General features: G+C 37.4%; 1 protein-coding gene across 1 annotated transcript in view; it reads left to right on the top strand.

The window, feature by feature from the left end:
• The window catches only part of LOC134855567 (probable E3 ubiquitin-protein ligase DTX2), a 235,315-nt gene extending 211,091 nt beyond the window's left edge, over window positions 1–24,224 (top strand). The window contains exons 2-12 of the mRNA XM_063872108.1: window positions 4,889–5,158; window positions 7,301–7,545; window positions 7,744–8,405; window positions 12,473–12,573; window positions 14,733–14,812; window positions 15,269–15,346; window positions 15,896–15,979; window positions 16,326–16,493; window positions 20,322–20,411; window positions 20,679–20,748; window positions 23,980–24,224. Coding sequence (XP_063728178.1) covers window positions 4,957–5,158; window positions 7,301–7,545; window positions 7,744–8,405; window positions 12,473–12,573; window positions 14,733–14,812; window positions 15,269–15,346; window positions 15,896–15,979; window positions 16,326–16,493; window positions 20,322–20,411; window positions 20,679–20,748; window positions 23,980–24,149 — 1,950 coding nt within the window. The 5' untranslated portion in view covers window positions 4,889–4,956 and the 3' untranslated portion in view covers window positions 24,150–24,224. The remainder of the gene's footprint in view (window positions 1–4,888; window positions 5,159–7,300; window positions 7,546–7,743; window positions 8,406–12,472; window positions 12,574–14,732; window positions 14,813–15,268; window positions 15,347–15,895; window positions 15,980–16,325; window positions 16,494–20,321; window positions 20,412–20,678; window positions 20,749–23,979) is intronic.
• The last annotated feature ends 1,659 nt before the right edge of the window (window positions 24,225–25,883 follow it).

The following is a 25,883-nucleotide window of genomic DNA, read 5'->3' on the forward strand; positions in this document are numbered from 1 at the left end:
GGCGTGCTGGTCAAACATCATGTTGTAGGGGATGGTACATACCGTCAACAGGATGGGGTCCATCTGGATCCTCAGCTCCTCAAGAAGGCAACTCATCTTGTCGTGCAGCCTCGTTATTTTCCTTGCTTCTCCCCTTGATACATCGTTAGTTCCGATCATCAAGGTCACCGTGTACACTTTAGTCATCCCTAGCATCTCAAGCGTCGCCAACATCTGTGGCGTGGCCGCTCCAGCGAAACTCAAGATTCCTGTCTGCCAGTGCGACCGGATCCGGGTCAACACCCGCACCAGGCTGTCCCCTATGATCAAGTGGACCGCACCTTCTGGCACGCGGGGTGGCGCAAAATACTCCACCCAGGCTGCATCATGAAAGCAGTCCCTCCTGGCTTTCTGTTCCGCACTCCAATCCAGCCGATTGTGCCTGTGGTACCTCCCCTCTGTATTTTTCTTATAACTCGAGATCACGACGCTCCTGACCGGCTTTTCCCTCCAAGTCGGGGGAAGCTCCGGTCTTGCCGAACTTTCACGACTTTTCTGCCGTAATTTCTCGCCCAGCTCTTTCAGACGCGATGAGCCGCCGCTCACCTGACTGTCACTCGAGGTCGAGGTTGGGGTATATCCCGGCAGCACCACATCCATCAGCGGGCGTACGGGTTGCGTCTCTAGGCTACGCAACCCTTCACTCATGTGTTCCCGGGCCTCGCGGTCAAGGTTGAACCGTGCTCTTGCTCTGGGGACTTCATCCACCTCCATGCGTGACTCTGGTCTCGAGCTGGTAACCACTCGCTCCTTCGGCCTGGCTCCCTTCTGTGCGTCAAGTTCGCGTTGTCGTTGTTCTATTCTCTCCAACTCCGACTTCAGTTGTTCACAATTCGCGGCATTCTCCCGCACCCTTAGCTCCTGCTGATGTTCAGCCTTTAGCATCTCAAGCAACCTCAGAGTCTGATCTCGCTCGTTGACCGCCTGGTCCCTTTCCAGCTGAACCTTCTCCCGATCCAGCTTTGCCTGATCCCGATCGAGGTTCGCCTTATTCCTTTCCTTCTGCGTCTTCTCGAGCTCTTTCTTTAGAACACCAAGATCCGGGTATGCCTCGGTCGTCTGTTGTGCTCGCGTCATCGATAGCACCTTACTCGAGCTTTGGCCTGTAGATCTTGCTGTTGGCCTAGTTGGTAGTGGGAATTCCCCTGCGCCATATTCGGTATTGTTACTCAGGCCAGGATTCCTTGCCAAGTCAAAGCCCCTTACTCCTCCATCCACATTCCAAGACAACCACCTGGTCTGTTCTTGGTTTGATATACCCTCGGTGGTGTAGCCGATCATCAAGACAGCCTCCGTCGCAGACTCCCTGCATTCACCCTGGTCTTCCAACTGGAGGATGGCATTCAGCATTACCGCAATTCTCTCGTCTATCTGGGTATAGTCCAGGTCCCTCAGGCGTCTGTACAGCTCATCAAGAGTAGGCTTCTTCAGGGCCGCGGGCATGGATTTCCAGAATCTGTCTGCCATTCTTTGTGGCTTCGGGATGTATACAGGTATGTGTTAACCAGCTCAAGAATTACCTTACCAGCTCAAGAATTACCTTACCGACTCAAGTATTACCCAACTCAAGAGTTCTCTAGAAATGTTCCCTTGCAAACACTTGCTGTAGGTGTCGATTGTCGCGAGTTCAATCAAGATTTCTCTTTCTGTCTCTCGCTTGAGTGTAGTTGGATTTTCAACTTTGTTTTTCAAACTTGATCTGAAAACAGAAACCATATTAAAACCTAACATGTCATGCTCCTAACCTAGAAACCCCCCCTTTTACCAGTATGGTTAAAATCTTATCATTTTTATTCTATTTAAAACGATTCAATTGGAATTTCCTTAAAAGCATGCAGATTCATTTTATGTTTTAGCACCGTTAATTCTCTTTTAAAATTTAATTGTCATGCCAATCACGTCTTAAGCTCCCTTTACCTGTGCCGCACCCCAGTACCTAACTCAAGACTCCTCCCTCGCACCCAACTCGAGACCCCCGTGTCCCCAACTCAGGCGATGCTCAAGTAGTATTTTTTGTGCAGATACACCATTATCTCAGTTTCCGCAAAGACTACATGTAGGATAGCGTACAATTCCCTCGAGCTCAGTTTGCCCCTGTTTGGGTCATACACCGGCATTGAGACCTCCGTTATTCCTCTTTCAGTCGTGAAGTCTCGTAGTCTTGTTAGTGCCAACATCACGTGTTCGGGATCAATTGTGTTCCTGTCACTGACCCTCGTCACTAGGAAGCACAGATATTTGCCCGGGACTTGTGCTACTGATGGTGGAAGCGCTGCCATCCCTCCTATTCCTGGTCTCTGTCTGAACAGAAACTCCACGTTCTGGTACTCTCTTCTGAAGTCAGCTTCCAATCTTGATTTGAAACTCATGTCCGCCGTGATGCAGATCGCGCTAGTCCTGTTTGACAGGATGAAGTCACTATCCGTTATCATGATGTTCTCCGAGTACTCATTGGGTATTTCAAATTTCGTTTTGAAATTCCGACCTATGGTAGGCTCCGGCTCTTCTTCTTCCAGTTCCAATTCGCTTGTTTCTCTCACTTCCTTGAGCTTCTTTATCATCAAATTTTCGGTGTGGGTAAGTCCTACCCCCACTCCCCGGACAAAAATATTTATCGACGTCCCCGTCGATGTTGTCGGGTCTGAATTGTCCTGAGGAATGTCCAGTGGCCTGTCTGTTGCCGTCCAACCGAAAAGAGGGTCCTCTGTCTTCATGTAATTTGCCGCTGATACATCGACTTGTTGAATGCTTTGTCCTTCGTGGCTCTCGTCTTTGACATCGCGCATCCACTCTAGTATCCTCAAGTTCGTGTTCTTCCTCCTCTCTATCTCACTCTGCTCGAGATCCGTCTCTAATTCCGGCGTCGAGTGGTCTTCCTGCGGATAGTGTCCACCATCGTCAATGACCTGCCATTCCTCTCCGGCTTCCAGTTCGCCTGCGCTCAGTAGTTCATCGCCCAATTTGTCTGGCTGTATCTTATTGATCAAGAAGTCATTCCCGTACCTGTTGTACCTCATGCCGGTGCGTTTACGATTGCCAGTCCTGGTTTCCGGTGGTGTCGGTCGATCCGGCTCCATCCACTTCGGCACCTCATCTTGCTCCGGGTCGTTCCAGTCTTCTTCTACAAATGATCCAGCATCAGACTCCCCTCCTATCTTTTCGTTGTCGTCCAGACTCAAGTTCTCATTACCATCATTTTTCTCTCTGGTGTCTTTTTCATTCACTTCACACGCTGGCTCTACCACCAGGTACTCAAGACCCTCCATGTCCTTCGGTATGCACCAATCCTCTGGGGACGGGACGTGAGGCTTCAGATTTTCATAATGTGCCGCTCGCCCAGTACTCAAGCGATAGAACCGTCCTTGTTGATGAACCTCCTTTATCATGAATGGTCCCCTCCACTTCTTGAGTAGTTTCTTTGTTCCCTTGGGCGTTATGACATTTTGGAAGACCCACACGTATTGGCCCACTTCATATGGCTTTGCTCGTAATATTTTTTCGTCATATTTCCTGCGTTGCCTCATTTGCGCTTGCGCCGTGTTCCTCCTGCATAGCTCGTTCAACTCCTGTTGTCTTTTGATCGCTTCTTTCACGTATGCCTGAGGTGACGTCCTTTTCCCTTCGTATTCCGGGTAAAAAAATGTCAGAGGCATTGCTCTCTCCCTGCCCGTCAACATCATGAAAGGACTGATGCCCGTCGTTGAGTGCTGTGTACTGTTGTAGGCTCCTACTACCTGTGGCAGGTATTTGTCCCAGTCCGTCATGTATCTTGAGCAGTACACCCTTAACATGTTGACCAGTGTCCTGTTCTGTCTCTCTACCAACCCATTGGTCTGTGGATGATAGGTCGTCGAGTGTGCTTGAGCAATGTGCGATCTCTTCATCAATTCTTTTGTCAAGTCACCCACGAAAGCTTTGCCGTTGTCCGACTGGAAAGTCATTGGACAACCATACCGCGATATCCAATGCGTTATCAGATGATCACATGTCTCTTCGGCCGAGGCTTTCTGGCACGGAACCGCTTCGCCAACTTTGTGAAGTGATCTATTATAACCAGTATCTGGTTATATCCCGACTCTGTCATGCAGATTTTTTGATGGTCTATCTGCACCACTTCATTGAACTCTGAGCTCTCAACGGACTTGAGGGGAAACTTCATCTTCCTTGGGTCTTTTACCTGGAGACATGCCAGGCAGGCATTCACCCATCTCTCGCAAGCTTTTCTCATTCCTGGCCAATCAAACCTGTGAAGTATCCTTTGTTGTACTTTGTCTATCCCCTGGTGGCCCATCTGGTCGTGTGATCTGAAAAGCACCTCTGTCTGGTACAATTGTGGTAGTATGATGAGGTTGTGTTTGTGTAATATCTTTTCCTCATCTCTCCTCTTGCACGCTACCACTCCATCAGCTGTGTGATAAAGTAAGTCTTTCTTTTCTTTGTAGAACTGGCTCAAAATCTTGTAGCTGTCTTCCTCAAGTTCCCCCTTCTCCTTGACCCCCGACTGGATCCATTTGGAGAGTGTTTTTGCTGGCCAATTTGAAAAGATGTAAATATATTTTTTTATTTTTTCAATAAATTCCTATATAATAGCAACTAATCAATCTTTCTATTAGAGTATTCATTAAAATGAGTATTTATGCATCTGCTTTTCTTACAGTAGTTGAAGTGTTTTACTTCTACGATAAAACGTAATTGAGCGCAGTTTGAATGATGTCTCTGATATTACGAGAAGTAGTAAGTGGTGTGTTTTTTGGCCGAATTAGCGTTGAATACTTTCTGCAAAACTCGTATTAATTCATAATTTGAGCAAAATTTTGGATATTATATTTACAGTGTTTTAAATCGTTTTTAGTTGTAGTTTGTTATAAGATATGATCACAATTTTGCTACCAGTTTTTGGCTAAAGAATTGGATGGTATGGCTCATGGCGGAGACGAAGTGGCTTGGGAGTGGGAAGATGACATTGGCTGGGTCGAATACGGCAGGAATGTTTCTGCTTTTATCGAAAATTGTTATTCCAATCAAGCACTTGGAGATGTATGGCTCGGAGCTTCAGATAAAGATCTCACTGACTACAAGATCAGCTTTTCCTCAATGGTTCAAACTCGACTACTAACCGGTGAGTTCACAAGGTTTTTGAAATCAAACTTACCAGGAAACCGTTGATTTTTCCGTCGATTAGAATGCAACTGTTTTTTCAATTAAAAATTTAATTTACGTGATATAATTTTCTTTTCAACGAATCTTCCTCGCTTTTAAATTATTAATAGCTTAGGGTAAAATTGCCAGATTTATCAAGCATGAGATTAAATTAGGGCGCTTCAAGAAAATTACCTACTCGTGGCAATAAGTGTTATAGGAGAATTTGAAAGAAACAAGGGAAATTTTTGTTCACATTAGTCGGTTGATTGGAAATGAAAGGAGGGAAGGCGGAAAAGAGCCAAAGGTCTTAAAATATGAGTAGTCTGTCTGTTCGTGAAAATAAGTTTTCGAGGATCCAATATCATGCCTAAATGGGAAACAACTTAACATAATATAATTACGCAAGCGTTATCAGATCGAAATATAGACTTTTCGGGTTAACAACTAGTTAAACAGAATCAGTTGAATCGTTTAGTACTTTCGTTCATATGAAATCAAAAGCGGAACGTCAATTCGCCCATGTCACGTAAAGATAACACTTCTGCCGAAAACGTTCTTTGGTTCGAATCCGACCAGGACCTTTTTAGCGCATCATAAAATCTTTGTTGGACTTCTGTTTGTGTGCTTCCGAACCCAAAGACTAGAATTTGCGCATCGCGATTGTCTCGGACGATCAATGATTGGAGGTTTGTACCTTGGTCGGATGAAACTAAAATGATTCGATCAGGATCTGATGGGTTGCAGTGGGTGTAAAACAAGTCTCTTACACCCATTCGCATTCAGAATTTGTAGTGGAGGGGATACTGAATTTGGTAGAGGAAATCTGATGCTCTGGAGATGCATTACGTCCCCAGAGTTGAGTTAAGCTTGTTAAATAGTAAATTTTATTGGTAAACTTGGAGCTATCGAGCACTACAACTGGACCAGAAAAGATTTAATTTTTCAACGAGACAACCACCCAAAACATACGTCCAACTTGGCAGTACGTTGGTTCAGCTAAAATGGGGTTCGATTTCCTGACTTTCCTGCTCAGTCACCAAATTTCAATCCAATCGAGCATTTGCGGTAGCACTTCAAGAGTAGTGAACAGACAATCCTGATGCCTCAGGAGCTTTGTTGGATTGTTCATGACCATTGGATTGGCATTCATGCCTAGACCTAATTGACAGCATGCCTCGACGAGTTGGGGCAGTTATTACAGCACAAGGCAGATATACCAAATACTGAAACTTATAATTTGAGTTTTCGGTTTGCTTCAAATCAAATGATTGGAGGTCAAATGATTTTTCTTCGAAGTAGTTTTTTCTATGAACCCCGAAAGAAAGCTAACGATGTCGAAACAATCATCAAAAAAGGGGTATCAACGGCAGGAAGCTGAAGTTTTGTGCGATGCATTGGAATATGTCTGCTAGTTAAGCATGTGAAAATTAACGACCGATAATTCAACGGTTGAGACTAAGTGAAAGCTGAAAGTAAAGTTTTGAAACACTGTTACAGTTTTGCGAGCCACTGTAATTTTAAAAGCAAGTTACTGACCTGCTCTGCCTACGATAGCAAGTGTCTAAGAATATTCAACTACATTTTGGTTGAAATCTATTCATGGGGTCAATTTTTTTTTGGTTTAGTCCTGCCTGTATCTTATTCCTGATTTGAACCACAAAAAAGTGAAGTCACAGTCGAAAAAAATGGATCAACGCTAAATAGTTTTCGGAAAACAATTTTTATTATCCGAGAATAATCGATTGTAAGTTTTGCGTTTGGACCATTTTATAGCTAGTAAATATGGCTAGTAAAGCAGAAAGCTTTTTTTTCGACTGTGAAGAAGCTTAATCTCCGAATCTTATTGTTCAATCATTAAGAATGGCTTTTGTTGTTTTCGTCTGACGTCAATTAAGTTCTCGATCTTTTGGGTATAGCTGCCATAAACATTGACTCTTTCCCCCTTATAGCCCTCTCCCAGCATAGAGACAAAAAATAAAAACCCCAGCCTACGATAGTTTTTTTTTTGTTTTGAGATCTGTATTTTCTGGGTTACTATAATGGGGAAGATCCAGTACGTTTGATTTTGAAACCCGGTTAATTTTGAGTACAAATTTTAGTGCGTGGAATTTGTTTGCAGGAAAACAGAGAAAGATAAGACGAGTTGTGCGTCCGAAAACTGCCGATGTTAACTTCACATGGCAATGGTATGAGCACGGGTCCTGGATTGATTACGATCCAGTTCAAAACTCAATTCTTAATAGGGACTTCGACTCCGGAAACGATATTTGCCAATTAACAATGAGGAATCAAACTTATACAGTTGACTTCAGACGCATGGTGCAAATGAATAACTACACAAGCTTTTCTCGCCAGATTCGAAAGGTGCGGCCCTTCTTTTCCAGTTCAAGGCAGCAAAAAACAGCATTGAAAATTTGTAAATTGGTTTCGGCAGACCTGATCTTTTAGACAAAGTGTCAAATTTGTTAACTGCCTACTGACACGTTTGATTTTAGATTTTATAAAACTTAGAAGTAAAATTAAAATAAAAAATATGAATTTAACTGGGAAAGAATTGGACAGGTACAGTCCTCGAGCGTCGCTGGAACGTCGTCGGGATCCGGAGTCTCAAGTACGTCCTCGCATGCCAACAGAGCCTCACGTGCAACCCGCGGGCCTGGGCGTAATGCTATTGGTTTGTCCGGATTAGGATTCACTTCACATTCTAAAGACCCGTTGGCAAACCAAACGAATAGTATGATTGCCCCTAATGGTGCAAATCTTGTGAGTGCCAGGCCAATGTCAGCTGCGAGCTCCAGAGCGGGGATGCCAAGTCAATCTAAACCTCAATTGAAATATTTTAAGAGAATCAACCAATCATATGATGCACCCAACGCTTTCACATCGACACCCACAAATACAACATCAGCCGCAAGTAATGGTCGAATTTTAACACAAAGTTCATCTAGTTCTCAGAGTGCGACGAGCCGAGATCCGCTTCACAAAAGCACTCTAGGAGCGGCTGATCAATCAACGGCTTACGGAGGATTAAGGAGCAGCGGATATCAAAATCAGTCACTTTCAGTTAACAATGCATCTCAACTTCAGTCTACGATTATCAATTGTGGCAGGCCGCATTCAGCCTGTCGCAGAAGTTCATTGTGTGATCAGTCTTGTTTATCCAGCGGAAAAAATGCAGCAACTCAGCCGGCGACCAATGATACAGGCTACAGTACAGACTCAGAGTGAGTTTTTGCTAACTTTTAAAACTGCCGTAGTGTCGAGAAAAACTTGTCTGAATTTTCAGACTACATTACAGGTAGGACAATGATCTTCGATTCAGTTCTCCTGCTTTTTTTGTTGCAGCTTCAATCATCTGATTTTTGCTCTAGCTTATCATTATCTAATTGGATCCTTTCGCACCGCCTAAAACAGATTTTTTAACCAACAGTTTGAAAAACATTGAACTTTTTAGAATAAAAAATACATATTTTCGGCCACACAAACAAATTTCGATTTGTTTTGAGTGATATTTTATATTGCAGACAATTCAGTCCTGAAATCCAAGTGGCTGAAAAGTTTTTCCAGTGTTGTTTACGTGAAAGCAGTTGCTGGAGTTAACTTAGGGCTCACTTTTAGGCTGATATGCACAATATCTTGAAAATTCAAATAAACTACCCCTTTGTTCGTTTCAGGTAGTAATTTATTTTAACAATTGTATTGAAAAAATGTGATTTTTTCGGATTTGTGGTTTTGGCCTCATTTATGTTGGCCTATTTTTCGTTTCTTTTTCGAGTGTAGTTTATATTATCTGGTAAGTTTTTCATGCAGTTCTTTCCAAAGCGTGGGTTATGTTATTTTTTGATTCAAACAGTTCTTACTTTAATCGAAAGTTAATCTGTAGTTTGCAAATTTGCCAACTCTGATTTTGAATAATTTTGTTTTTAAGAGTAATGAACGTAGTGAATTTTCTATTATAGATCTTGCTGTTTTTTTGTGATTTTTTTTTCAGGAAAAGTCTTAAAAGTCTCTAATAACTACAGATGTGCATTTATACACCTTGATGCATTTATGAATGCACTTAGGTATAGATGCACTTTTTGAGTTCAATTGAAGTTCATCTCGATTTCTAGTTTTGAAAGTGGAATTTAATTTTAAGATTTCCAGCGGAATAAAAACTTTACCTATTGATCGAGTTTTCTCTAGTTGGATTCATGTTATCAAAAAAGCGCCAGTCATAATTTGTTCTAGAAATTCAAAGAGCTAAACGGGCATCTATTTTTTTCAAGTTGAGATTTCAAGAAAGTCAGTGTTTTTAAGAGTAATGAAAGTAGTGAGTTTTCTTATATATGTCTTGCTTATTTTTTGTTTGTTTTTTTTTCAGGAAAAAGCCTTCAAATTTGTTCACGCTCAAATTATGATTTTTCGCGGTTTGACTTGTGATTTTTTTTCTTAAAGTTCAGAGCATTTCCATTCGTAAAAGGAAGGAAAATTCCACTATCGAACAGCAAATTGTAAATTATAAAGGTCACAAAAAACGTGATCGACTACTAATTTAGAAACTGGAAATTAATTATCAGATTTCCCAGCGAAATATAATTTTTTTAAACTTTTTGATCCAGTTTTCTCAAATTGGGTTAATTTGAACATAAAATTGTCCATCATGAATTGTTCTACAATTTCAAAGAGCTTTAAGGCTAGTTTTCCGTAATTCAAAATTAGTAGATTTGTAAAAAAAAAAAACGAGTCGTTTTTTTTTTCAGTTTGCTTGCGTTCCTTACTCTTTTCCAACTTTCAGTTGGCTATGTTTTATCATGTTTACTTGCGTTCATGACTCTTTTCCAATCTTCGCTTGGCTATGTTTTGTTTGTTTGAACGGGTTGAGTTTATGTTATATCGGCTCAATTATCTAAAATGGGATAGTTGAAATGTTTTTTCATGACTCGCGTTTCAAGAGGGATGGGTCGTAAAAGGAGTTGTCTCAAGTTTTTTTAAAGCTTGAAACAATTTTTGACTACAGTTTCTTTGTCGGCTCAACGAGGGTCAAATTTGTCGCCTTAGTTGCCACTCGGTCATTGATTTTCATTGCAGATGTGATGATCTTGATAACTTTGTTGGTCAAGTTACCAGTTCATTGCCCTTACAATTAGCAATAGTATTGCAACCGGGGAATTTTTTTCCTGTAATTATTTTTGTTGTCAGGAACCTTTTGGACTCATCTGCTGGACCACTCTGTTGTCAATATGTTTATCACAACATGCATATTTTGAGCATTGCTGCATTTTAAACATCCGTTCTAAGCAATTTTTATGTTGATAGTAAATTTACAAACTCTATTTTTTGAACTTTCATTTTTTCCTCGTATTTTTTCTTTTTCTTATTTTCGCCTCAATAGGTTCAGCCTGTTATATCGAATAAGTGGCCTCATTTGGCCTAGTGTGATGAGCGTACAACTGTTTTAGAATGTGTGTGAGTTGTGAGAGGGAGGATGTGTTTTTTTATTATTTTTAAAGACTTTTTATGAAAAAATGTTTCGACTCTAATACTTTCTGCTAGTGTTGGTGGCTTTCTTAACGCCTGGTAAGTTTTCTTTCGATGCTAGCTTAACGTTCTAAATTATCAATGATAATTTTTTCTTGAAATTCAAAGAGATTTAAGGCCATATAATTTTTCTTTTTGAAAATCGAAAGTTAGTTTCTCTAAAAAAAAACAAGTCAGTGTTTCTGTTCTATTGCTTTCATTGACTCTTTGTCAACTGTCTGTTGTTATGTTGTTTGACACTTTTATATTTCTTTGCACGAAGCGGTTTTTGTCTCAGTTTCTGTTACCTGGTTTGCCATACTATTTTTTTTATTGTATCGCGGGTGTTCCAAAGCTCCGCTTGCCCCTGTGTTAACTTTAATGCTATCTTTTTTGCGAACAATTGTCTTTTTCGAAAAGTTTTTCCTCATAATGAAAATAATTTGAATCTCCTATGAAGTTTTTGGTAGACATAGTTTTGGATACATTGTTCGACTTGAGGTTTTTCGCCGGCTAGCGTACCATGCTATAATGGTGACGTATCTCAATTAAGACTCTTCGCTTCATGTTAATTCATGTGTTTGACAACGTAAAATTAGTTTTTCAAAACTGAAATTCAAATGAGTGTGGGGGTGGATGTTCGGTTGGAGTGGAACAGATCCAAAAATGGACTTTTATTATCAGAATTCTCATTTCATTCAATTTTTTCTGAAGGTTACCTTTGTGAAAAAAAAGTTTCAATCATAAAAATTTCTTGTTTTTAAATTTTTTTGTGCTCTCCGAAATTTGAAAGCTCACAATTTTGGAAAAAGAGCTTATTGGCACTTCCAACTTCTCTTGGCTATGTTTTTTCTTCCAAATTTTCTCGATGGTGGTAAAGCTAGAATTGTTCAATGATTTTTTTCAAATAAATTGTGGATCTTTGAATTAAACTTCACGTTCAAATAATTTGTTCTTATCCTTTTCCTTATGGTTATGTGAACGTACATAAAATCACAGAAATCTTGAAGTTTCCTTGCATCTTAGTAAAGCATATTTCTGGCGTCTTAACATTTTTTAAAAACCTTCATTTTTTTTAAATTTTGGTTCGTGTTTTTGCTTCGAAATTAGTGAGAAGATCTGCTCCACGTACGTTTTAATTTTTCTCCTAGTGTGCTGAATATATATAAATTTTAAGCAAATATTTAAAAAGCTGGAATATTTTTGTTGTGACCGAGCAACTTTGTATTGGGGGTGTTTTAGTTTTTTTCCACGCAAAATCAGTTAACAAAAATAATCGTCGTACTATTTTGAGTGATAAATCACATAAGAGTTTTTTAATTGTAATTCGAATGACATTTAAAAAAATTCAAAAAGCTGTCCTAGTGTTGAGAAAACTGGTTTAAAATTTCGAGTTTAACGAGTTTAAGTCAAATTTCGATTCAGTAAAGCGTTCAATTAACATTCGTTATATATAAAAGTTAGCAATTTGGGTTTAAAAAATTGATTATGTTATCAGGAAAACTACTTTTGGAAGCTTCATTTAGCGTTTTTCTGACCAAAAAAATCGAAAAATATATAATCTTTTAGTGCAAACAATTGAAAAAAAAAATTTTTTTCGTTTTTTAAATTTTCTGAAGACAAATAAAGTCATTTATGCATAGTTCATTAAATATCTAATGTAGTTCTGTCATCACACGATGGACAAGAAAATATACTAAATTGAAAAAAAAAAAGAATTTTTTTTTTGAGAATGTGGTAGGAACATTCTGTGCTGCTTGTACAGCAACAGGCGATCCTTGTTTATTTGTAGATCTATCGAAATTGGGCAGCCTGACTCTGAAAATTCCAATGAGGAAACGGAAAATGCCAAAATATCTTCGAAGAGTGCTACTACATTGGCTGAATTAGGAGGTTAGTAGTAGACGTTTGCAATGATTAAGAATATTTCCAGCTTTTTTATTAAGCGACTGATACATCGAAATAGCGAATGCAAGCGAAGAGTCGTGTATAAATCTATTAGTATAAAAATGTATCCCTTGATTCCACTAGAAATCAAAAACTTTGCATTAGAGTTAATAACATGCCCCTATGCCAGATGAATGTAGTTCAGACTCCTACAAAAGTCGTGATCTTTTTTTTTTTTTTTTAGGAAAAGTCTTAAAATTTGTTCACGCAAAAGTTTTGAGTTTTCGCGGTTTGACTTTGATTTTTTTAAGTTCAGTTAATTTCCTTTGTTGAAAGGAAGGCAAAATCCACTATCAAACAGCAAAAGTGTAAAGGTCACCTAAAACGTGATCGACTTCTAGTTTCGAAAATGGAATATAATTATCCCAGCGAAATATCAGTTTTACATATTTCTGAACTTGGGTTAATTTTTACAAAAAATTACATTGTAAGATGTTCTAGAAATTCATAAAGCTTTAAGGGCAATCATTTTTTAAATTGAATTTCGAAAGTTGAGATTTTCAAAAAAATAATTCAGTGTTTTTTTCTTTTCCCTAGCTTTCATTGAATCTTCTCCAATTTGTTTATGATTTGAATACAATTTCGGTCGCTCATTAATCGAGACTTAACGAATACGACCTTAGCTGCCCAATTTCAAACTTTTCATAATTTGTTTAAACGAATTATCTCATTAATTCCCGGCGTGAATAAGTTTTTCGAAAGGCATCAAAATGTTCGAAAGCAAACATACAAGCAATTAAAACTGTTAACATCTTTTTTTCTTTCGCTGATTTGATAATAAATTCACAATATTTAAACATTTACAGCTTTTTAGAAAAATTACAGCAGATGCGGAGGGAGAACTAACACTTTCTGAACCAGAAATAAAATGGTAACTTGGAATAAATTGTTGATACTCCATTGTGTAGATGATATCATTTGCTATCTTTTGTTTTGAAGCGCCATCTTCTCAAGAATCTATGAGCGTATTTCAGACTTCTAACATAGGTCGCGATTATTTACATATGCGAAGCCAGTGTATTAGTATGAACCTTCTTTTTCCAGCCTAAGTCGCAAATGTTGGTGCAATTTTTCAGGCCCCTAACAGCGTTTTAATAGCATGTGCTTTGACATTCGAATAGTAATAAGTTAGTTCATCAAATGAACCGAAAAAAGTTATTTGTTTCAAACAACATAACAATAATAAAACACGATTTCAGAAATTTTCTAACTCATATATCTCTCTATATCTCATATAATTTGAAATGCATAATTTTTACATAATATAGCTTTATGCGTAGCGATTTTTACATGCGAAGTTAGGGTGGATGACTTCAGTTTGTTAAATTTCAAACTTTGGTGCCACTTTTGCTGAATGGCATCGCAATTTATTAGCATATGTAGCTGCTTTATTCGTGACTAGTGTTTGTCGGTTGTTATGCTTGCGTGGCTGAGTGGATAAGATTGTACGTGAGACTCAAAATCTCTTGATTGCAGTAGGTCGCAGATTCGAATCCTTCACTTAGCCGAGTTTTTGCTAACTCAAGGCTTATTTCTACTTTTTCTCATTTCACGTGATAGAGCTGTTTTTTGGTCGTGTTCTCGCAAATGTTTGCGATGCGCAGCTTTGCCTCTGTATTATTTTCTTTTCGGGAAAAGTCTTAGAGTTTGTTCACGCCCCTTTTTTAAGTTTTCGCGGTTTGACTTTTGATTTCTTTTTCAGTTCAGTTCATTTACTTTAATAAAAGGAAGGCGAATTTCACTGTGTAACCGTCAAGGTCGCGAAGAACGTGATCGACTTCTAGTTTCGAAAGTGGAATTTAATTTTCATATTTTCCTGCGAGAAAAAAATTATTGCTTGATCCAGTTTACTGAAATTGGGTTAATTTTATCAAAAAAGAGTCAATCATTAGCTCTTCTATTAATTCGTTGAGCTTAAGGATCATCTTTTTTTTTGAATTTTGAAAGTTGAAAGTTTTAGAAAAAGTTAGTCCGTATTTTTTTTTCTGTTAACTGGCGTTCATTGAACTTTTCCAATTGTCTGTTGGCTCTACAATGTTCTACTAATGTGAAATAACTCATTTGATGTTTTTGCTTTTAAACAGTAAAATGGTGCCTCTGTTTAGTGGCCAGTGATCTTCCGCAGATAATGTTGGAGAATCTTCTTCTGTACGTGCCACCAGAATCATCCGATGACAAAGATAAGGTTGGCACAAGTTTCAGTCTGTTGGTTCTGTTTGTCCAAATCGGTGTCCGGTGTCAGTTGCTTGTCTGATTTTTGGCGTTTCGGGGGAATTTAGAGTTTACAGAGCTTTCTATGAGGGTGATGGGCAAAATTTTGCAGACCAATCGTATTTCGTAGGAGAGAGAGGGGAGCTTAAGTTTGTTATGTAATTTTTGTTTGCTTAAATTAGGGGTCTTGGTTGACCCATAATGGGTCTTGGTTGACCCATTGGGACGATACACTTCGGTTAAGACGAAAACAAAGAGCTGCGCTCCGACTAGGCAACTACAAAAACTAATTTTGGAACTAATTTACCAAAACTGTTTTTGTAGTCTACTTCTTGTAGACTAATTGTTTTTCTTGCAAGATGCGCTCGATACATGGTTTAACGGAAGTAGCTCCAGTTTGTTTATTTGAAATTAGGAAATTTATTTTTAGGACAACTGTCCGATTTGTCTTCTCGATATGGACACTGTCTACGATGATATGGATGAAAGGGACAAAGGGGCCGGAAAAGTGAGTTTCGAAGTAGAATTCTGAGAGGCACTAGCGGATTTAGGGTATAGGGCAGACGTCCTGCCCACCCAGAAAATTTCACTTCCTGACCCCTGCTGTGCAGACAGAAAGTTTGATGAAAATAGCATCTTTGTTTGATAAAACTCGGAAAGTCAGTTTTTCGACCTGAAAAAACAAGTCGACAAAACTTTTGAAAATCCGACCCCGCTTGAACCCCCGTCTCGAGAAAATCGCAGATCAGCGTCTTCCAGATCAGCCAGCGTGTGCTAATTAGACCACATGTCAATTTTCAAATTAATCGGATAATGTGAACAGTACTTTTACTTTTAAAAATTTGCAGCAAAGGGAAAAAGAGCCAGGTCTTGTAATGAAATTCATTAACCGATTTTTTAAGCTCTCTTGAAGCGATGCGCAAATTTGTTTCGGCCAATATTTCTGAGAAATTGTACGCTCTGATTTAATTTAAATAATAGACTTTATGCGCATGCGGATCATGGTATAGCATGGTTTTTATGGTTCGTTGAAGCAGTGTTGTGATTTGTGTTGTAGATCCCTAGCGATTTGGCTCTGACTTTTCCCTGCAAACACCCTCTGCATTACGACTGTGCCCAGGAGGTGTTCAAAAACAACGAGGTCAGTATTTTAACAAATCTTCATCTATACCCCCCCATTTGCATAAGGTGAGATTCATTACTAGGCCGTTATCAAGGGTACAAAATTCACATGCTGAACCGTTGAATTGTTTAATTATAGAGATGGAAATTTGTTACTAGGGGGGGGGGGGGGGGGGTAGTTAAAGAGATTCGAGTCTAGTAGAGAGTTAAACTATCAAGGGTACGTTTTAGTGCTTTTTCATTTTTTTTTTTCAATTTCATTTCAATTGAATTAATACCTTACAGAATTTAATACATATGTTGTTGGATAGATCTTTACCTGCCCGCTTGCCAGAAGCATTACCAAGATCTTAGTGCTGTTTTAGAGTAATTTTCTGTCATGTCCCATATGCAAGAGAGTGTTTGGAGGTGTGTTAACGGGAGGTCAACCTGAAAATGGAACTATGACATGTCAAATGATCCCCGATCCGTGCGCAGGATACGAAGACTGTTCAACCTATCAGATCGTGTACAATTTTCCACCGGGATTGCAGGCAAGTAAATTTTCAAATCTACGTCAGCCAAAAAACTTTTTATTGCGCATTTTGTCTGAGGGCTAATCCGATGACAGAAATATCGAACGGTGGAGAATCAACCAACCAAATTCCTTGGAATTGTTTCTAACCCGGTTAAATAATTTTTCAGCCTTTGTATTCCGGTCAAGTTGAAAACAAGAAAAGAAATTATACAATTATCATAAAAAGAATCGGTAAAAATACAAAAACGGTTTTGTTTTGCCTAGTGTTCTTGATTTGAGTTTTCTTCCTTACTTTTTGAGTAAAATGATCCATTTCACTTGTACAATTAAACTATAAAATTAGATAAAACTTGCTACAAACCAATATGCAATCAATATATAGCTAAATTCCATTATATTTGGCGTTTGTGTGATTCGCATATGTTCTAACCCTGGTAGAAGTTGATTTTACGCCAATTGAACGGAAACGCTCTGTGCACACCGCGAAGCTAGTGTATAAGTACGAACCTTCTTTTTTCCAACCTAAGTCGCGGCACCCCAATAATGGTAGGGCACCTTTACAGCTTTTTGATAGCATGTGCTTTGGCATTCTAATAGTATTAAATTAACCCAGTTGATGCATTTTTAATTGATCATAAGAACTGAAAAAAGCTATTTGTTTCAAACAACATCACAATATTAAAAACTCAATTTCAGAAATTTTCTAACTCACTATATCTCGCAATTTTTTGAAAAGCAAAGTTTATACATAATATGGCTTCATGCTTTGCGATTTGTTACATGCAAAGTTAGTGTGGATGCCTTCAGTTTGTTGTGTTCCAAATTATTAATTGTAAAATTGAGTTTATTTGTACTTGATGATGAATCCCATTGGTAATTTGTTAGCATATGCAGCTGCTTTATTCGTGACTAGTGCTTGTGGGTGGTTAAGCTTGAGAAGATAGTGCGTGAGATTCAAAAGCTCCTGATTGCAGTAGGTCGCAGATTCAAATTCTATGCGTAGCCGAGTTTTTGCTAATTCGAGGCTTATTTCCACTTTTTCTTATTTAACTTGATAGAGCTGCTTTTTGGTCGTGTTCTCGCAATTGTTTACGAAGCGCAGCTTCGCCTGTATGAAATTAACATTTGCAATTGATTTTATTATACTTATAATGCCATACTGCATTGAAATCCGAAAAAGCGAAACAGCTTGGCGAGGGCCAGGTCTCTTTTTCCGGAGACGGTCTTCTTAAGATTGGCAGTGAGGGCGATAATGTTTCTTTTGTCGTAGTGCGTGCAAGTTATGTTATGCGTGCTGGTGTGTAGTAGCCCCTCGGACTAGCCGGTTTGACTTAACACGCTTAGTCTCCCAGTTTCATAGGGGGTGTCGATGTCGACATTTGGTTTACGGGATTTCTCTAAAAGATTTTGTACGGTATTACAAAAGCTATCTCCATTTAAATTCAAAGTTCAACCTGGAAATGCATTAAAAAATCGTCGATGGGTTTGTTAATTTAGGCGTAGTTTTATATTCTTAAATCTTGCATATATAGATTTCATTCCACCTTAAGATGAAGCAAATTGTTTCATTATGTTTGCGATTAGCAAGAGTTATCAAACTGGAATTTTGATTTTTTCGAGACTTTTTAACAGAATCAAATCACTTGTATCTTGACTCATAATGAATTTAAACTGCTATTGGTTTCCGGCCAGCTTAGCCTAGAAGTAACGAATATTCATGGGACGGCAAAGGTCCTGGGTTCGAATCTGACCATAATATGTTTTTTTTTTCAAACGGGTCATGTTCTCTTTCAAATAAAATTCTCGGCCAATTATTTGTCTGCTCATCTGTTGTCGGATTATTTGTGACATCTTGAAATCGTTTTTTTTGCGCGCATTTTTTAATGTTGCTCTGAGTGTTTGATTTACTCTTCCAATTTTTACTTTTACCTACCTTGACTTCGTATGTCCTTCTTTGTTTTTTTTGTTTCTCTTAGAAAAGTTCACCGCCCAAATTATTTCGGCCTATTTTTTATCGTCTTAATGATCTAATTTTGGTCCGTTCAATGGAAACACAGCTTAAACACTCCCTCCGCACTTTTCTTTTGGGTTGTATGTTTACCAATCGATTGATGCAATGTTTTCTTCTTCATCATGGAAAATTATTTCCAAACTCATTGGAAATTGTTATTGTTTTTCTTGGAAACTTCTACTGATTTTATGGGGAATATTTGGCTGTGCCCAGTTTTTTAGGAAACAAGTTATCGGCTTCAAACAAGTCGAAGTTTTGAAACTTAGACTGTTTTTTCGTTTAAATTTTTTGACTTTACGCGAAAACTACCGTGATATTTCTCAGGTTGTGTTCAATCGGGAAAGCCCGTTTTGGGATTTTTTTTGCTTAAGCGGCCACAAACTATTTCCAGGAAAAAGTCTATAGATTTGGGAAATCTTTTCACCGTTTTTTAGAATTTTAGCCGTTTTTAGAAGCTTTTTTGAATTTTGTTGAAATTTACGTTCAAATCTGAGATGAAAAGTTCAGCTGAAAGAACCAGTCGCGATAATGTTCCCTGTACCAGCTCCCTAATTTTTCGTATTCATACTCTTCAGTAAGCAGACAAATACTATATTAAACAATCAGAATCGATATGAGAAAGTAAACTTACGAAATAAATAATTATTAATTTCTTCATTGTCGCGATTCTGTTTGGTTAATTTAGTATTTGTCTGCTTACTGACGAGTATGAATGCGCGGTTGTCTAAATACTGCTACGTAACCTCAATTGATCTGACGCAAAACATGCTTGTGGTTAATTAATCTTGTTGAAATAAAATAATCATGAAATTTGGTCTACTTGGCAGTATGGCAAATTTTTTATCCATTGAATTTGACATTTGTGTTTTAAAATTTTTAAACTGTTCCTTTCTTCACTCTTGCACACTTTATTGCATTTGATAGCATCCAAAATCATTTTAAATAGACTTTTGTAAAATCATATTCGAAAATCAAGGGGCGAGTTGAAAAAGTGCACCAATAACCACCTACTTAACTAGTCAAAAATGTAAACGCCACAAAAGAACATCTATCGACCATGAAATTAAATGAATAAAAGAAGAGTTGTTCAGTTTGTTCAACATGTTTTGGCTACTTTTGATTTGAAATTTATCGAATTTCGTGGTAACTAAATTTGAAAAGTAGAAAACTCAGAGTTGTTTACTTTCTTTTTGGGCTCTTTGCTATCATAGCCACAGCCTAGAAGTAGAAAACTCTTAGACTCCTACACTGAGTTTTATTATAGTGGAGGGACTATGTAATATTTGGAGGTTGGTTTTATTAGATAGCCTGTACTTTCTGAAAACGCATGTTTATCCGGATTATAGCGGAATTAACAATATGGATAAACTTAAGAAAAATGGCATAGTCTTAATTGTATAACTTGGGCTCACCCTCATTTGCCTGTTTTTTGCATTTTGCTCTATAGCATTTTGCGATGAAGTTTTGCGAAATTTTCTGCTTGCCGAGTTTTCATTATCCGCAAAGAAAATAGGGTTCGAAACATGTTCAATTGCTTCATAAGCGCACAAGCACAGCAGATGACTGTCGAAGCCAATGCACAAAAGCCCTTAATTTCACTAAAAAGTGTCAACATACATTTTTCTCAAAATTCTAAGAGCTTAAAAGCCATATATTTGTACATTGAAATTCGAACGTTGAAGGTTTTTTGAAAAAAAAAACAGGCAGTTTCGGTTTACTTGCGTATTGACACTTTTCCAATTGCCTTGTGGCTGTGTCTTTTGTTTTAAGTTAAAATCAGTTTTAAAAGCTTCATGCAGGAAGAACAAAAATTTCATGATATGATGTTTTTAGGGTCCGAAGAATCCTCACCCTGGCAAACCGTACAATCGCTTTGGCTTTCCAAGAGTTGCATATCTTCCAAACAACCAACAAGGCACCCTGGTAATTGCTCAACATTTCACAACATGGAATTGATGTTCCTGCTGTAAAAAATGTGCTGATGGCGTTCAAATTAATGTAATAATTACTAATCTTTGAATTGAAATTTATCTTTTTTGTACTGATTCTTTTGACAATTGGTTGACATTTTTCCCATGTCTATTTTATACTGTTCTATACTTTTTCACGCTAAAACTAGAGAAGTGTGAATTAAATTGTGCTCTGAATCGAACTGTGAAGTTATCTTAAAACTCTACTTTTACGCTTCAGCTGGTCAAGATGCTTAAAGTTGCTTTCGACCGTCGTCTCATCTTCACAGTTGACAGATCTCACGTTACAGGTATTAAAAGTTTCAGTTATGTTCTCTGGCTGAAAATTTGACAACCTACTTTTCTATAAAGCTTTTTTCTATCTTTGTTCCTCCATGTTAAAATGCCTTTTCTGAAGACAATTTTAGTAGCCGTGTTCGCTCATGTGTTTTATGAAGTTCAAAGACCTTTTAAGTGGTATTTTTTTTCTGCAAAATTCGTAAATTGAAATGAACCTAAGTCTTTTTTTGGTTTTCTTGAGGTCATTGCCTCTTTCAAATGTATGTTGGCTATGTTTACACTAGCGAGCTTCGATCGTAGTTAATTAGTACGAATCTTTTGTTCTTCTAACCTAACTCGCAATTAAAAGTGTTCAATTAAATGTATCTTTTGCTATAATCACGATATGTAGCATTGGAAATTTCATAGCATCTGTTCTCTGCTTTGTTTGCGGCTACTGCTTGTGATTAGTTAAGCGTCCGCTGCTGAGTGGGTAGTGCGTGTGACTAATATTCTGTAGGTTGCAGGATCAACACGACACGTTGCAGAATTTTTACCTATTCAAGGTTTATTAAGAGTAATGAACGTAGTGGGTCTCTTAAATAGATCTTGCTGATTTTTTTTTCACGCTCAATTTTGATTTTTCGCGGTTTGACTTGTGATTTCTTTTCAAGTTCAGTGCATTTCCATTGTTAAAAGGAAGGCATACTCTACTATTGAACAGCAAAAGTGTAAAGGTAATGAAAAACGTGATCGACTTCTAATTTCGAAAAAGGAATTTAATTATCAGATTTCCCAGCGAAATAAAAGTTTTGCCTATTTGATCCAATTTTCTCTAATTGGGTTAATTTGAACAAAAATGTGTCCATCATAAATTTTCTGCAAATTCAAAGAGCTTTAAGGCCTTCAATTTTTTTCTTGGAATTTCAAAAGTTGAACGTTTTTTAGGAAACAAGTCAGTTTTTTTAAGAGTAATGAACGTAGTGAAGACTCTTTTATATGTCTTGCTGATTTTTTTGTTTGATTTTTTTTCAGGAAAAAGTCTTAAAATATTGATGCACTGAGGTATAATGCACTTTTTGAGTTCAATTGAAATTCATCTGCACTCTCCAAATACGAATGTGGGGATGGCGCGAAAAAACGTGAACGTATCTAGTTTCGAAAGTAGAATTTATTTTTTGAAAATTTCCCAGCAGAATAAAAACTTAATCTTTTGATCCAGTTTTCTCAACTTGGGTTCATGGTATCAAAAAAGCTCCATTCCTAAATTGTTCTAGAAATTAATAAAGAGCTTAAAGGGCATCTATTTTTTTTCTTTGAAATTCGAAAGTTGAGATTTTTTCAAGAAAGTCAGCGTTTTTAGTGTTTACTCGTGTTCCTTACTCTTTTCCCATCTTCGATTGGCTATGTTTCAGTTTCCTTGCGTTCATTACTCTTTTCCAACGAGCAGTTGGTTATGTTTCATAATTTTCCGTATTGCACTTTGTAAAGCTCCTTTTTGTCGTGTTCTGGCTATTGTTTGCGAGGCGAAGCCTTGCATCTGTGTTAAAGACTTATTTTTTTTTCATGCGAAATTTAAGTTTTAAACGCTCCTTTTTGCGCTTGCTCTCAAAAAATGATTAAAAAAACTGAAAACTTCATGTGCCCGCTGTTCTTGCACGAGCAAATGCTTTTTTAAAACTGATCGTTAATTTTTTCCACATAGATTGTGTTCATTTTCTGTTTTCGGTTTGTTAAAGTTAGCTGTTGTGAAAAAGTCATTAAATTTGTTAAGCTCTAAATTGGTTTGTTGGTTTTCACTTCTGATGTTTTTTCATTTTCCATAAAATTTCATTTTAAAAAAGGCAGGCGCATTTCAATCTCCAGTAAGGAAACTGCAAATGGTGCTTGAACATGTAAATGAGTTTTTAAAAATCAAAAAGTGTAGTTCTTGAAGTTAAATTCAGAGAGCTGTGATGTGACGTTTTTCTCAGACTTTTGTAAGTAGGAACTATTTCGAAAGATTGCGTTTCCGATCATCTTGCGTTTATCGACACTTTTCGAACTGTCTGTTTGCTATGTTTAGGAGTAAATGAACGTAGTTCAGGTTCTTATATAGGTCGTGATGATTTTTTCGTTTTTCTCTGGAAAAAGTGTTTACACTTGCGAGCTTGCAAGCATTTGTATTAGTACGAACCTTCTTTTTTCAACCTAACTCGCGAATAATATTGTTCTTTCATTTAGGGGCATTTTGCTATAATCACTATCTGTAGCCTTAAAATCTATAGCATCTGTTTTCTTTTTTATTTATGGCTAGTGTTTGTAATTTATTAAGCGTTCTTAGCTTTAAACCCATTATTTTTGTCTCTGAAATTTGAAAGTCGAGATTTCTAATGGTTTTTGAAGGCTGTATATGAACTTCATCCAAATTGTTGTTGACGTGTCTGTTTGTCAACTGAGTACATTGTCGCACAATGTGTCGCTCAATTCGAAGTTTCATAATCTAGTTCAATACTGGCTGTCTTGTTCTGCCACAGGTTTTCATCAAAATGAGTTTCTGTTTTAAACAGGCATTTGAGAATTTCGGGTGTTGTTTTTTTGGCGCTTTGTCATTTTTTTCTTTCGTTTCGGTGGGTTTGTGTATCGCAAGTGGTGCGAACCTCATCTTCTGTGTGAAAGCATGTTTTCTGTTTGTTTCTATATTTTTGTAGCTGTAAGCGTTATCAAATCGGAGTATATACTTTTTTTCCTGGTTACCAACTTAATCAACAAATTGACTTGAACCATTTGAGAGCTTATAGTATCTTTCGGATCTTTTTTATCATGTCCTCCTTTATTACGATAGGGGACCAATTTGTCGCAAGGTACAAAATTCGTATATGCTTAACTCTTCAATTCTTTCTTTATAGGGGGCTATTTCGATACAGTGTAAGATAGACGAGAAAGTAATTAAGATCTTTTTTTCTTCATGTTGTTTGTCCCAGTAGGTTCCAAAGGTATCAGAGGAACCTAGGGTTCCTTTTGTTAAAAATCCTTTTAAAAGTCTTGTATAGATAAAAGCCCTGACTGGTTGAAAAGCATCACCATCATATTACGGGGCTAACAAATGAATATCTTTTAGCTGTAGAACTGAATTGTAATTCATCTTGCAGAAAACAGAACGTTTTGAACGAACCAAGAAAAGACTGGGTTTAATAAGAATTTATTGCTGACAAGATACAATATTAGCAATAACACCAAGATAATTGTAACATTATCATAAAAGACATTGATGTTAATTCTAGGAATGGAAGACTGTATAGTGTGGGGTTCTGTGCATCACAAGACGTCTCTCTCTGGAGGAGAACATGGCTTCCCCGATCCAGCTCACCTGATCACAATGAAGGAGGATCTGGCAGCCCTGAAGGTGACAGAAAATGACGTGCATGATGCGGTTGGAATCTCTTCCTTCTAATCTACTCCTGCATTGCAAGGATGAATTTGGGCTCTTTTTAACTATCCCCATATAGTACCTAGTTACGAATTGCCACTCTGATAATGAAATACTTCATCGGTTAAATACATGCAATTTTGGACTTTAGTAAAGAGGGGGGATACTTAAAGAGAGCCTAAAGATGATATTGATGACTTAGTAGCGGTGAAAGACGAAGATGTACAAAATAAGTTGAAGTTTTTGAGAAGTAAACTTATTGCTGGCAAATTAGTTTGATGAAAAACTTTTACAATGTGCTATTCCATACTGAAACTTAAATTTTAAAATTATTAATTAAGATGAATTAAGAGTAGATTCTAGAATTTTAGCAGATAAAACTAGATTTTATTTTTCAAGTTTTTTTATTCAACGATAGAACATATTGCTCCGTTATTAACATTCGAAAGTAATCGTTATCAGGAAAAGATTTTGAATGTTTCGAAATCGCTTTCATGAACACAGAAATGATCATTGTTCACCGTTGTTCTTCGACTAAAAAGTGATTTTGGAAAATCAACGTTAACGAAATCTCTACTCTTAATCTACTGATTCTCAGTCATCTATTGGTATTTACTTCATAATAACTATTGAAAAACGCCCAAATTGCATTTTCTTCAATGTAATTTGACGTACGCATTGAACTTGATCTGACTAATAGATGAGTTTTGTGTTTTAATTAACTAAATAATTCTGTTGTACTTATATTTCACGATGATGAGTACTCATTGAAAGTAGCTTACAACCAATAAAAGTTATAGTTTTCTAATCAAAACCAAGAAGTAGTATTGGCAGAAACGTCATTTTTTACGCTAGCGAGCAGCTAGTGTTTTAGTACGAACCTTCTTTTTTCCTAACCTAACTCGAAAATAAAAGTGTTCATTTGTGTACCTTTTTGCTATAATCACGGTCTGTAGCATTGGAAATTTCATAGCATCTGTTCTCGGCTTTATTTGTGGCTAGTGTTTGTGATTGACTAAGCGTGAGTGGCTAGTGCGTGAAACTCAAAATTTCTAGATGTCAGTAGGTCGAAGGTTCGAGTCCATGACGTCGCAGAGTTTTTACTAATTCGTGGTTTTTTCTACTCTTTCTCATTGCTTTTTTCAGAACTTAAGAGCTGCTTTTTGTCGGTTTTCGCTAGTGTTTGCGAAGGGCAGTTTCGCCTCTGTATCGAAAAACTTGTTTCCAATATGTGTATTTTTGGATCTTTTCCATGATATATCCCAGCAAGTTATAGACCCGCCCCAAATACGAAAAGTAGCTGGAGAGGGTTCTAGATAATATTCTGTTAGCAGGCTGGAGTAACTAGAATGATAGAAAGCAAGTTCTCCGGGCGTACGCTCTCCGATTAATGATTGATTGTATGATTTGGATTAACGATTAATTTTCAAATTAATTGTGTTGAAAGTCATTTATGGTTGTTTTTAAGAGTCTGTGAACTTAGTTCAGACGCTTGTATAGGTAGTTTTTTTTTCAGAAAGTTTTGTTTTTTGTTCAGGTTCGAAATTACTTTTTCGTGGTAATTTTTTAAACTTTCTATTTATTTATTTCGCAAATTGGTTGAGTTTATCAAAAAAGTGTCAATCATAAATTGTTCTAGAAATGTAAAGAGCATTCAAAAAATGTTCATCTATTTTTTCAGACTTATGAATGTATTGAAGACTCTTATATAGGTCTTGCTGTTTTCTTGTTTTTTTTTTCTGCATACATATTGAGGCG

Source organism: Symsagittifera roscoffensis, chromosome 10 (genome assembly GCF_963678635.1).
Source record: "Symsagittifera roscoffensis chromosome 10, txSymRosc1.1, whole genome shotgun sequence".
Lineage (NCBI taxonomy): Eukaryota > Metazoa > Xenacoelomorpha > Acoela > Convolutidae > Symsagittifera > Symsagittifera roscoffensis.